The 13008-nt window shown below is 48.1% G+C and overlaps 1 protein-coding gene across 5 annotated transcripts in view; it reads right to left on the bottom strand.

Annotated features, from left to right (window-relative positions):
- Window positions 1–13008, bottom strand: part of CFLAR (CASP8 and FADD like apoptosis regulator) — a 621840-nt gene that overhangs the window by 310970 nt on the left and 297862 nt on the right. For all 5 annotated transcript variants that reach the window (XM_069615454.1, XM_069615451.1, XM_069615453.1 and 2 more), the window contains one exon: window positions 1657–1792. In XM_069615454.1, coding sequence (XP_069471555.1) covers window positions 1657–1792 — 136 coding nt within the window. The remainder of the gene's footprint in view (window positions 1–1656; window positions 1793–13008) is intronic.

Here is a 13008-nt window from a genome sequence, read left to right as displayed (position 1 = left end):
TCAATTAAAGTTAAATTAGACAAATCAGGCCTTCTGACAGAAGCTATACCGATAAAAATCAGTGTGAAACAAGGATGTCCTTTAGCACCCAAACTTTTCCACTTGTTTTTATCAGACATTGAAGACCGTTTTCTGCAAACACGGAGGTTTCCAACTCATAAGAAAGGCAATGAACAATCCAAGAGAAAAAAACTTAAAGGAGTGGCAAGTCATCTGTCAAACGATTATAATCGACCTTAACGAGACAGATGAATCATTGGTCTGTGATCCTGGGACGATCAAGAAGAAGCTTTACACCAACGATTGGATTGAGACGCTTGTGACTATTCACAACTATCAATACTGTGAAGATTTTTAGTTTGGGTCTCGTAAGTTAAATGTGCTTTCTCTGTACATCCAAATCTTCCCAAAATGGTTTGAGATAGCAATAAATGCGCTTTAGCTTCAATATTCTCCCGACAAACCAGCTGTTAAGCAAAAGGAAGGGAAGGCAGAGCGATTCCTCCTGTAGACTGCCATCAAGAAAAGGTTGATGAATCTCTCAAACATTTAGTAATGATGTGTCCTGAAATAAAAGCTGAAAGAAATCAGGAAATGGGAGCTATAATCACAAGATAGGGAGCAATGTCAGCGAGCGACTGGTGGAAGATCTTAATAGAGGGAGAGAAAACTCACATCACGCTGGCCTTGACTACATTTTTGCTGTTCATTTTTGCAAAGTTGGAAACATCTACAACCAAGATCCTGAAATATAATAGCGACAAGCCAAACAACGCTGTCCAGTGCAGAAGAGGACACCAGGTCCAAATATAATACTTGGATGGATTGTAAAATGTAGATAGGATCCAACTATACCAACGATAGTTTCCGTTTGATTACTGGTCTTCTCTTTTTTTTCTTGCTTAACCTTGAACTGTGAATAGTGTTATTGGAGGACTTTTTGATTCTTCATTCACCATTTTAACATATTGTGTGTGAACTGTTTCTCTGTTTTATTTTCTGTGTGTACTGGTTGGCAGAGAGGAGATTTGAGGCCACTTGGCTAAAGGTTTTCTAATTTTGTAAATAATTTTGAGCCAATAAATAAATAAATAAATAAATAAATAAAACAAAATATATATATTTTTTAGAGGGACACTTAGATTCAAAGGAGCACAGCTTCTGTGTATTGCACCTAGATCCAAAAGCTGCACAGAGCCTACGCAAACAGCAGAAAATAAATAGCAAGGCCTTTTAGAGGTACACGATTTCAAAGGATGCACGGACCTAACCGAGCAGTACCAACTAAATAGCAGAGGTTTTTAGAGAGTACACATTGATTCAAAGGTCCACAGGACCTGACCTAGCAGCTGTAATTAAATAGCAAGAGTTTTTAGAAAGTACACTTAGATTCTAAGGTTGCACAGGGTTTAATCAAGTGGCAATGAGGAGGGACAGTGGGTACCGATGCCAGAGCAAGCATAGTACTTCACTGTGGAGCTACTGCTATTTGTTCACTAAACGCTTTTCTAGTTAAATGCCTATTTCCAGTTTCATGTGTGTAGACCTCATAGCTATATGCATCCAACCACAGACACTGGTTTTATTCCTGCATATGAACCTTATCACAGCTGACTATAATATGAGGTTTTGCATTGAGGAGTCAAGGCTTCTTACCTGCATGCTTGTATTTCTGCATTCTCTTGCTCAGGTCGACCCTGTGTATGTTCTGCAGGCATTTTTCCAGCAGATCTATTTTGTGAGGTGCAAGTAGGTTCAGCTTCTCCAGCTCAATAGCCACAGCAAGAAAGGTCTATGGATGAAAAACACAGTTAGGTAACCGCACAGGGAGATTTGAGTCTATCAGATTCTTGGCGGCATAACAGGTACATAAAAGTAGGCCATGCACACAGGCTTTTCACATTGGGTCCTGGCAGGTCTCACTGTGTCTTGTATATTTTCATAAATGTATTCTCTGTTATTCTGTTGACCCCAAGAAATAAGGGAGAAGACTATCCCCAGTGCAACATCTCTCCCAGGCAATCTTTGTACCAGGGATCTATGTAATAATGTAGAACACATATATGAAAAAATACCACATGACGAAGTGAAGATGAAGAATCCATAAGAAAATGTTTTATATTGCAAAGGTATCAATGAAGGAATCTCTACGGACACATTCTAGGATAAAGAATACCATATGGCAACACATGCTTGATAATCTCACAAAATCATAGATTATACTTTTTTTGTATGTTTTAACACATTTATGCATGGCTGTTGACGTGAATGGGAGGTTTTGCCGCAATACATTTTGTTGAAGGAGAATTTGTTGCATTTTTTACAACAGATTTTGCCGCATGTACATATGTAGGGGGAGGGTTTGGGGAAATAATTAATGTAAGTGGTTTAAGAGGGCGCGGCGGGGGGGTCTCCCCCGCATATATATGTGGCAAAATCCACCTGTCAAATACATTCAATTAATTCTCCTTCAAGGAAATGTATTAGAGTAAATCACCCTAAATCGCTGTTGACAACTAAGATCTGATCAATGAGGAGACCAAGGGGAAGAGGAGGAGCCTTCCTTGCAGCGGCATCGCTGATGAGCTGAGGCAGCTACTGATGAGTGGTTGACGTTGGCGCTGCTGGAGCTAGAGGAGTCTACTGGCGGTGGATGGCGCCCCTGGTCACGGCTATGGTGGATTGGTTAACGTGGAGCTTGCCTTCTCACGAGCAGCCGTAGATGTCGGACCGCTGTCCCTGGGTGCCATGGTGTGGTGAGCCGAGCCGCGCTGTGTTCACCTCTGTGCGCTGACATGCCGCTGGATGCTGCAGGGTGAGACGAATCAGAGGAATGCGTCTCTTCTCCCCAAGGGGGAACCTTTCCCTGTGAGGCTAGAGAGGGGAACCCGCTATGCAATGCCCTCCCTATGGGTACAGGCAAGCAGGACCTCACCAGGAGAGACTCCCCTTTTGGGGACAAGGACGCCCTTTCTTATGAGGAACTCCATAACAAATATACTCTTAATATACCTCCAAAAACATCCACTGAAGAAATACATGAAGAACATACTAAAGTGTGTTTCTGTCATCAGAAAACCCTGATGGCCCCTTTAATGGAAAAGTTACCTTGTACTGAGAGGAGGAACATTTGTTATAGAGGCATACAGACTGTCAAGCATACAGAAAGAAAGGACTACGAGACGGTGCTGGGGAAATCCCACAGCTGTGTCATAAAGGGAAAAGGCTGAGACTGCAGAGGGAGAGAGACTCTAGATGCACAGCGTTGGGAAGCTGGCAAGAGAGAGAAAACCTGCAAAATACAAATCCGCTCACAAGTGGATGCGGACGAGAAGCTGGAGGCACAGCATCCTATGCCAAAGACAAAGCTGAGTTGAATCGCAGACGCGCAAGGTCAAGAAGACAAGAAAGAAACTGAATTGTATGCAAGGCATCCTTACCCAAGAGGAAAGTTAAATGGTTGCCTGACCTTATGTAATCCGTGGTGGACCAGCAGGTACGAAGCAATGGTGACACCACTTCCTTGAATTGCCAGCCGGAAAACGAGATAACGGCGAGACTGTGTATGAGGCTACAGGAAACAATACCAGAAGCACTTGATTGGTGGAGAAAGATTAGTAGCTACATCACAACAACTAAAGCTTTGTGTTTATTTCCCCCCTTCCCTTTCCTGCAGAGCTTCACAAAGGAAGGAATATTTATAACCAAATCGCAATTCATTATGGAATAGGAATCCCAGCGACATTGCTACCCTACAAATAATCCCGTGAAGAATTTCTCCTGAATAAGCTATCATTCGTTTTGCCTTTTATGGGAAAGGAACATGTTGGGTTTGATTAGAACATTAGTATATAGTTCACTTGTTAACTAGTGTGTTAATTTCTTACTGCACCAGTCATTTGTTTACAGTTTGTGAGTACAGTATTGTGATGTAATTGTTTCATACACTACACTGTATTGTGTTCTTTTGCAGTGATTAGGCAGCGGCCATTTGCAGCATTTATCTGTACAGGTTGTTGTGGGTGTAGCTAAAACTGTGAATCTTAATACCGCAAGTTTATGAACTAGGTCTGTCAACCATATAACAATTATTTAATACGACTTTTAAAAAAAATTACCCATTGATCTAAAATAAATTGCTGGAAATATTAAATCAAAGCTTTTAGTGATTATTGAATTGTTAGTCACTCATAGAAGACCTGCCCTCCCTATATGCAGGCTTTGCTGAAAGGAAGGGTGGAAGCGCAACCGGTCCTATTGTTTGTTGTTCAGTTTAAAAGTCCAGTGAAGATCGGTTTGCCTTCTTTACCCTTGGAGTTCCCCATTAGTTCACCTAACCGCACTTTGGGAGGCCAACCTGACAAGTGCAGAGAATAACAAAGTCACTCACCGCAGTGACCATCTGACTCCTAGTCCTAGTTACTTTCATCCATATTTTTGGGACATTCCGTTCTTCGGGACGGGATCGGAGCACTTTTTGATGCATCAAAAATATGATTGTCCTTTTATTTTTATGCGGGCCCACCGCACATGGCTGTCCTGAGCCCAGCCCAGCGCATTGCCCTTCAGTCCTTTTCTATCGCCAAAGTCGAAGGACAATTTAGCAAAGAGAGGAAACCTTTTAGAGGGGAAGGCAGGCAGGCGTATGGAGGAATGGGGACTAAGGACTAGGAGAAAGATAGTCAGTACGGTAAATTTGTTATACTCCTATGTCCCATTCCTCCTTTCCTACATACTTTTGGGAGATTCCCAAGCACTGATTTATCAAAACAGGTTGATGGAAAATTCCCTTACAGAAAAGGGTTTTTAAGCACTACCTGTCCAAACTAGACATCAGCCTGGGGAATTGAGATCAAGACGATAGTGCTTACAAAAAACTGAAAGGGAGGCCCATGTGGCCGCTTTGGCAATTGTCTCCCATGGAACATATTTATGGAACGCAACAGCTGCAGCTTTACCCCTCACCAAATGCGCGTGGATGCCCTTTGGAGCTTGAAGGCCTTGCACCGAATAAGCTTCCGAAATACACAAAGCAATCCAATGTGAAATGGAAGCTTTGGAGGCTGGGGTTCCTTTAGAATTCCCAAAGGTAACGAAAAGTTGAGAAGAGCCTCTGAAGTAGTTTGTTCTTTGCAGGTAAAGCTTCAGTGCCCTCCTGAAATCCAAATTATGGAGGATTCTTTCTGCATCTGAAGCTGGGCCTGGAGAGAAAACCGGCAAGGAAATCGACTCGTTAATGTGAAAATCAGAAACAATCTTTGGAAGGAAAGAAGGATGTGTGCGCTGCACCACCTTATCCTCATCAAAAGTCAAAAAAGGATGCTCAATTTAATGGGCTTGTAATTCACTCATTCTTCTGGTCAATGCAATAGCTATTTAGTAAGCCACTTTCCAGGTGAGGAACTTGACCTCTGTAGTCGCCACTGGCTCAAAACACTTGTGACAGAGCGGCGAGGACAACGTTGAGATCCCATTTAGGGTGAGGTGGCTTGACTGGGGGAGAAAAGGTGAAGAAGCCCAGCGAAATGTCTCTTTATGACTGGATTTGTCACAGTGAAAGAGCAATCATCTATGCTAGGGTAAACCCAAATGGCAGACATATAAGTTGTGCACGACGAAATGCGGATGCCCGTGACCACTAGATCTGATATGAATGACGGGACACAGTCAATAGAGTTTGACGAGACCCAAGCTGTTTGGCGTGGCAGCAGTGACACAATCAAAGCCATTCGCTTTTGTATTGATCTAGTGTTAAAGGCTTGCATGCAGCCTACATGCATATTGTCTTCTGAGAGACTAAACTGTGCTAGGGATTTGAACTCAGGAACCATGCCACTAAGCTGAAGGATTGTGGTCAGGGCCACACGTGTTGACTGTTCTGGTGCAGAAGATTGGGAATCTACAGAAACCTGATTGGCTGGTGTATTGACAGATGCTGAAGTTCCGAGAACCAGAACCTGGCTGGCCACCAAGGAGCTATGAATAGCAGGGTGCAATTGCTGGTACTCCTGAGTTTCAAGAGCGTCCAATGAATGAAGGGCAGCAAAGGGAAGGCGTATGCCGGCATGTTGTCCTCCGAAATATCGACAGCCTCCCCCAAGCAAAGAGGACTGAGTCCCTCCCCGGAAGCATAGCGCGGAAGCTTCTTGTTGGCCGATGTCACAAACAGGTCCACTAACCCTCTTGTTCATCTCCCACTCGTGGTTTGCCACAGACTGATGGCTGAGAAAATCTGCCACAATATTGTTCCGTCCCAGAATGTGTACTGCCTGCAGTCAGACATCGTTCTGCACTGCCCATTCCCAAATTCGAATGGCTAGCTCCACAAGTGGCAGAGCCCTGGTACCTCCCTGTTTGTTTCCATAGAACATAGCAACTGAATTGTCTGTGCGTGTTCGCACTACCTTGCCGAAGATGGAAGGCCATAAAGCTTTCCACGCTAGAAAAATTGCCAAGAGCTTAAGGTAATTGATATGAGACATCGGGCCTCATTAGGACCCAGGCGGTAAGGGGCTTACGGCGGCGTAAACAGCGCCGACCCTTACCGCCTGATTCCGAGGTCCCTTAGCGCCATGGAGGATTTAACACCTGCTTTTAGCAGGTGTTAAAATCCATGGTGCTAAGGGACCTTGTTGTTAATTACGCCACCGTAATTTACGGTGGCGTAATTAATGCCTTCCCCACTCCCATTATGCCCTATGGGGCAAAAATGGGAATGGGGAAGGGTAAATGGGGATTGGGGATTTACCGCCCCGTCATCCTCGGAATGGGGCAGTAAGTCCGCCAACCACCATGGCGTAAACGTAGTTTACACCATGGTGGTAAAGGTACGACCCAGGCGGTAACTTACCGCCTGGGTCGTAATGAGGCCCATCCTGTCCTGAGATGACCACAGATCAAAAACCTCCAGATGATCCAACGTAGCACCCCGGACCAGAAGGGAGGATTCTGTCGTTATTGTGACTTGTGGTGAGAGCTCCCAAAAGGAGGCTAGCACCAAGAGGTTGGTGGGGTCCGACCACCACTGGAGATCTGTAGCTATAATCAAGTCGATTGGAATCGTTCGGGAGGCTGGGTCTGAAGCAAAAAAACAGTTCCCCCTTAGCACCAGTTGTGTGCGTCTCATCTTCAACCTCGCCAGAGGAAGGGCCAGAACACATGAGGCCCAGGCACAGAAGCCTTTGAAACCATCACGCTGACCTGTGGGATGAATTGAGAAACAGGCGGCACGTGACAGACAAATCTGTAATCCTGTCCTTGGTCAGAAAAATCTTGGCTTTGATGGTATCCCAGCAAAAACCTAAGAAACTTAGGTCCTGAGAAACCATCAGACGACTTTCGCTAGTTCACCGACAGTCCAAGTCGGAACAGAAGGAACACGTTACTTACCTGTAACTGTTGTTCTCCAGCATGTGTCTGGCATGGATTCACATGCTCATGAATATTCCCCGTCAGGCCGGGAATCCTTGGTAAAGAAAAATCAGTATCAGTTTCGTTTCTGATCTGTCTTTCTCAGTAGTAACCAATCATTGGTCTCTGGGTCATACTGCCCCCAGCCAATGACTGCCCTCTCCCTACGCCCCGCCTCTGGCAGCCATCCTCAGATTTGGTAGCACGTAAAAGGGCAGTATGACCAAGTGAAGAGCCGCAGAGGGGTAGGAGGGAGGGTTCGCATGTGAATCCATGCCAGACCCATGCTGGAGAACAACAGTTACAGGTAAGTAACTTGTTCCTTCTCCAGCATGGGGTCTGGCATGGATTCACATGCTCATGAATATAAGAATACATAGCAGTACACACATGCACGACCACGGGAGGTGGCAAAGGCTCAACATTAAGCATTACATCAAAACTCAACATTAAGCATTTCTTACCTCCTCACCAGGCTCACCTTAAGCGAACAGGTTGCGCAGCACTGCTTGGTCGACCCTGGACTCCTCCCTGGAGTCACGATCGACGCAGTCGAATCTTGTGAAGGTGTGCGTCGACCTCCACGTAGCAGCCCTGCAGATGTCCAGCAGGGGCACACCAGACAGGAACGCCGGGGTAGCAGCGATCGTTCTGGTCGAATGGGCTCTCGGACGGCTCTAGCTACATCCAGCAAGTGCAAAGTCCTCTCGGCCGGCGACGAAGGCGACGGGAAAAAGACTGGTAACACCAAGGGCTCGTTGAGATGGAAGTCCTACGGCACCTTGGGCATGAAGGAGGGGTGCGTCCTCAGCACTACTCTTGTATCGTGAAAGGTCAGGTATGGAGGCTTGCAGGAAAGTGCCCAGATCTCTCCCATGCGTCGTGCGGAGGTGATGGCCACCAGGAACGCTGTTTTCCACGATAGAAACTTCAACGGGGCCGAATGCAATGGCTCGAATGGCGGACCCATGAGCCTGGTCAGCACCACGTTGAGCTCCCACGCCAGGGCTGGTGCCTTCACCGGAGGGAATGATCGAAACAGTCCCTTCATAAATTCCTTAACCAGGCGATGAGACCACAGGGATGACCGCCCTGTAGTCCTGGTGTATCGGAAAATCGCTGCCAGGTGTATCTTGATTGAACCATGAGATAGTCCAGCTTTGGCTAGCGACAGTAGGTACGGCAATACTTGAGGGGCCGTAATCCGCAGAGGGTTAATCTTCTGTGCCCGGCACCAGATAGAGAACTTCTTCCACTTATGTCCGTAGCACTTGAGAGTTGAGGACGCCCTGGCCTTCGCAAGAACCTCCCTGCAGTCGGCCGGGATATTGTATCCTCCAAACTCTAGTGCTGCAGGAGCCAGGCCTGCAAGTTCAGAGACTCTGGGTCCTGATGAAGAATTGCGCCTCCTTCTCTGGAGAGAAGATCTGTGTCCGTCCGTCGACAGCTTGACTGGTGGGGACGCTGACAAGTCCAGAAGGTCCGGGAACCAGATCTGTCTTGGCCACGCCGGTGTGACAAGGATCATTCTGCACCTCTTGAGCTGGTTGATGAGTCAGAGCAGCAACGGCAACCGAGGGAACGCATATAGGAACAGGCCGTCCCAGGGGAACGAGAAAGCATCGCCCATGCTCCTCGGTTGGGGAAACCTGCTGGCGAACCTCTGGCACTTGGAGTTCGTCGCCGTCGCACACAGGTCGATCTGGGGTTTGCCCCATCGCTGAAAGAGTCGGTCCACTTGATCCTGGCATAATTCCCACTCGTGGCACGAGCGCAGCTCTCTGCTGAGTGAGTCGGCGATGGTGTTTTTTATCCCTGCCAGATGAAACGGCACCAGAAACATCCCTTGAGCAACGGCCCAATGCCACAGATCCTGGGCTTCCTTGGATAGGGCTGGGGATATGGTTCCGACCTGCTTCTGGATGTAAAACATTGTGGTGATGTTGTCGGTGAAGATTCTCGCTACCTTGCCCTTGAGGGACGGGAGAAAGGACCTGAGGGCCCAGAACACTGACCGGAGCTCCAGTATGTTGATGTAGAGCGGCTTCTCCTCCGGGAGCCAAAGGCCTCTCGCGTGAAGATCTCCGGTGTGTGCGCCATACCCCTCCAGGGAGGCATCCGTCGTCACTGTCACCTGGTGGGCAGGGGTCTGAAAGTCTGTTCCTGCTGCCAGATGAGCATGGGCACCCCACCACCAGATCGCTCGATGGAAGGTCTTGTTGAGAGGGATCCTGTCTTCGAAGCTGCCCGTTGCTTGTATGCAGCGGGCATTGAGGAACTCCTGTAGAGGGCGCATCCGAAGCCTGCATGGGCGCACGAGATATATGCAAGAGGACATCATCCCGAGGAGGGACTTGATGGACCTCACCTTGGCCACGTCCGTGGCCAGCAGACGCTGCACCTTGCCTAGGATGGCCTTTGTCCTCTCCTCGGACGGTGAGGCCAGACGCGCCACTGTGTCAAGCTTGGCTCCCAGAAACAGTGCGACTTGCAAGGGGACCAGATGGGACTTGGGGAAGTTGATGGAGAACCCCAGGTCCGTGAGTAGATGGACGGTCTTTGCTGTATGTTCCACGGCAAGCTCCCTTGTCCTTGCGCGGATGAGCCAATCGTCCAGGTAGGGGTAGACGTGGATCCCCTGTAGGCGCAGCCGTGCCGCCACTGGAGCGAGGCACTTGGTGAAAACCCTGGGTGCCGACTTCAGTCCGAACGGGAGGGCCTTGAACTGGTAGTGCCGCCCTTGGACCACAAACCTGAGGAACTTTCGGAGTCCTTTTAAAATGGGGATGTGAAAGTATGCATCCTCCAAATCCAAAAACGACAGGAAATCGCCCTCCTCCAGCTGTCCCAGCACGTGCTGGAGGGTGACCATCCGGAACTTCTGTGCCTTGATGTACGGATGGGTCGCCATCCTCCTGTCTTCTTTTACATGAGGAAGTACCTTGAGTATACTCCGGAACCCCGGAGCCTCTTCGGGAGGAGCTTGATGGCACCTTTCTTGAGCATTGCCCTTACCTCCAACAGCAGTTGAAGGACGTGATTTTCCATCCTGACCATGGGTGGTATGCGGGGGCACTTTTTTAGAAACTCGAGGGCCTGCCCCTGGGCCAGGGCGTCCAGCACCCAACAGTCGGTGGAGATGGACTCCCACATGCTGACTAACTTTGCCAGCCGGCCTCCCACCGGGGTGCTTCGGTGGTGGCCCGACGCCACGGTCGGTTCAATCTTGCTTGGAGGACGCCTTGCCGACTTGGCCTCCCTGGCGACGACGGCGGGGTTCACTCGACTTGCCTCGTCCTCTATAGGCTTCTTGCAACGAGGAGCGGGCCGCTGGGCGGTACGTAGAGGAGCCACCGCCGAATCCCTTGGAGGCACCCTGCTTGCCTCCGGAGCTCCGAAAGGACGGCCTTTGTTGCTGGAGAAGGAGGGCCTTTATGACTAAACACAAATAAACCACAGTAATAATAAAACGATTAGCAGACAAGCTTTTCACTATGTAACATATATACAAAATGTGTTTAGCCTAATGTGAATAAAGGGGGAGAACACAACCACAACCTGCAACAGAAGAGGTTAGTATAACACAATTATCACATTAGGCAGTTCTTCAAATCGATCCCTAGCTTATGAAGTCCAGCCCAACGATGTGGGGAGCCTGGTGCTCAGAAGTACGGCAGTGCGTTAACGCGCAGTTGTGCATAAGAGCAAAAGTGGGTCCTCTTCAAGGAGCTGTAGCAGTTCAGGAAGGGGGTTGAGGTAATGAAGAATAAAGCCCCAATCTTCGAGGAGGGTCTTGTGAATAGCTGGGGAGCGCAGGATAGCCCAGCTAAGGGGAGTATCTTTTTCAGGGATTCTCAAGCATAAAAACAAGTGGATGTGCCAGGGGGCCAACGGTAAGTGATGCAAGTACTCACTGACCCTCGACACAGTCCGGGCCAAACTTTGTCAGTCTAGTCCAGGTTGCTTGTAAGTTTAACCCCTGCAGTTACAGGGTGCTCAGGCTCTTAGCGACTGCAGGGTGGGATGATCGTCTGTGGCGGTAGAGTAGCCTTTTCTCTGCTCTCAAAGAAGAAAGGAAGACTGTTCCAATGCAGCAGGTCTGCAGGCACTTACAGCGACAGTCACCACAATGGGGTGACAGAGGGATCACAAATGCTTGTGGAGTGGCACTCTCTCATAAAATGCGACCCAGACGAGAGGGACCAGGACCACAAGTAAGCGATTCCCAAAGTCTTGAGTCTCAACTCGAGATGGCGGCGCTCCTAAACGATACCCAGTGTTCGAGCTGTTCAGTTTTGCTGGATGGCCCAGGAACACTTCCGAAGAGGCTCTTTGCTATGGTAAGCAGGAGGTGCTGACAGTAGATTGTCCCACTACTCCAAAAGGGTTGAAGCACCCTTGCAGGACTTCTCGGTTTGATACAAAAGTATGGGTCCGATGGGAGAACAACAGAGTCAGGGTGCCAAACCTTTGGGCACGTCTCCAGCGGTTCCACTGTCAGTTCTCCAAATCTACCTTGGGGGTGTGGATCACTATGCCCCCCTGCTCTTGTATCTCAGGGCAATTGTGCACTATGTTACTCCTAAGTTACTATGCTATGGACACACTAACATAACCTAATACCATTACCCTAAGAATAGACAGATACACAAATAAAAACACACAAGTCAGTTTCAATTATAACAATAGAATATATTTATTCATGCACAGCAAGGCATGATGCAAACACTACTATAATGCAAATCTCGAATGTGCACCTTTTATGCTTTAGGTGCAAATCTACAATGCAATGCAATAACTATAAGCCTTACAGGCTTCTAATGCAAGCAATCTAATACTAACTCCAATCCACACCATTCCTCTCCAATCCACACCACACTCTCTCTCTAAAACAATCGCTGTTGGATTACCCCATCTATCATGTCAGCCAAAGCTCTGTGCGCGTGTCTGTCCCAATTCCCTGTTGGCACGTGTCTTATTCAGATCAATACTTCCCCTCTTGCCATGTGCAAGCTTCCCACTCTGAAACCAGCCAGTCAGGGCCTCTCCTTGGCCTCTCTCTGCCAGTCTCCCTGCCGATTGGTCTGCATCAGCTCTCATCAGAATGCTTCCCCAATGCTTCCTCTCTCAGAGAGCAGCTCCATCCAAAACGCCTCTACTATGCCACCGCCAAACATCTCTCTTCAATCTCAGAGAGCAGCCCCCTCGATCTCTCAATCTCTCAGAGACAGCATACACCTACCTCTCAGTTATAGTGTCTAATGACGTACATACATTCTATGGTTCATTCATTCGTCTGTCTGTCAGCATTTCTAAATCCGAGCAGTGCCTAAAAGTCTGTGATGCAGGTCTTGTTGTTTTCAATTACTGCGTGTTCTTGTCATCGTGACATTTGTACATCATATCTATACCATGGCCTTCTCCTGTCTGCGTTACAAAACACCATCCTACCATCTCCCCATATTTCTCTATTCACTCCACTGAAATCCCTCTCTTCTACATGCCTCTCCGTGAGGCAAAGCACTCCCTGCATTGCCCCCACCTTTTCTGTCTGCGAACACCCGCCAGGCAGGCCAGATAAGCCAGCCCTTCTCCATT

This window comes from Ambystoma mexicanum, chromosome 9 (genome assembly GCF_040938575.1).
Source record: "Ambystoma mexicanum isolate Mex_15411 chromosome 9, UKY_AmexF1_1, whole genome shotgun sequence".
NCBI classification, from domain to species: domain Eukaryota; kingdom Metazoa; phylum Chordata; class Amphibia; order Caudata; family Ambystomatidae; genus Ambystoma; species Ambystoma mexicanum.
This window is presented reverse-complemented; position numbering and strand designations above follow the sequence as displayed.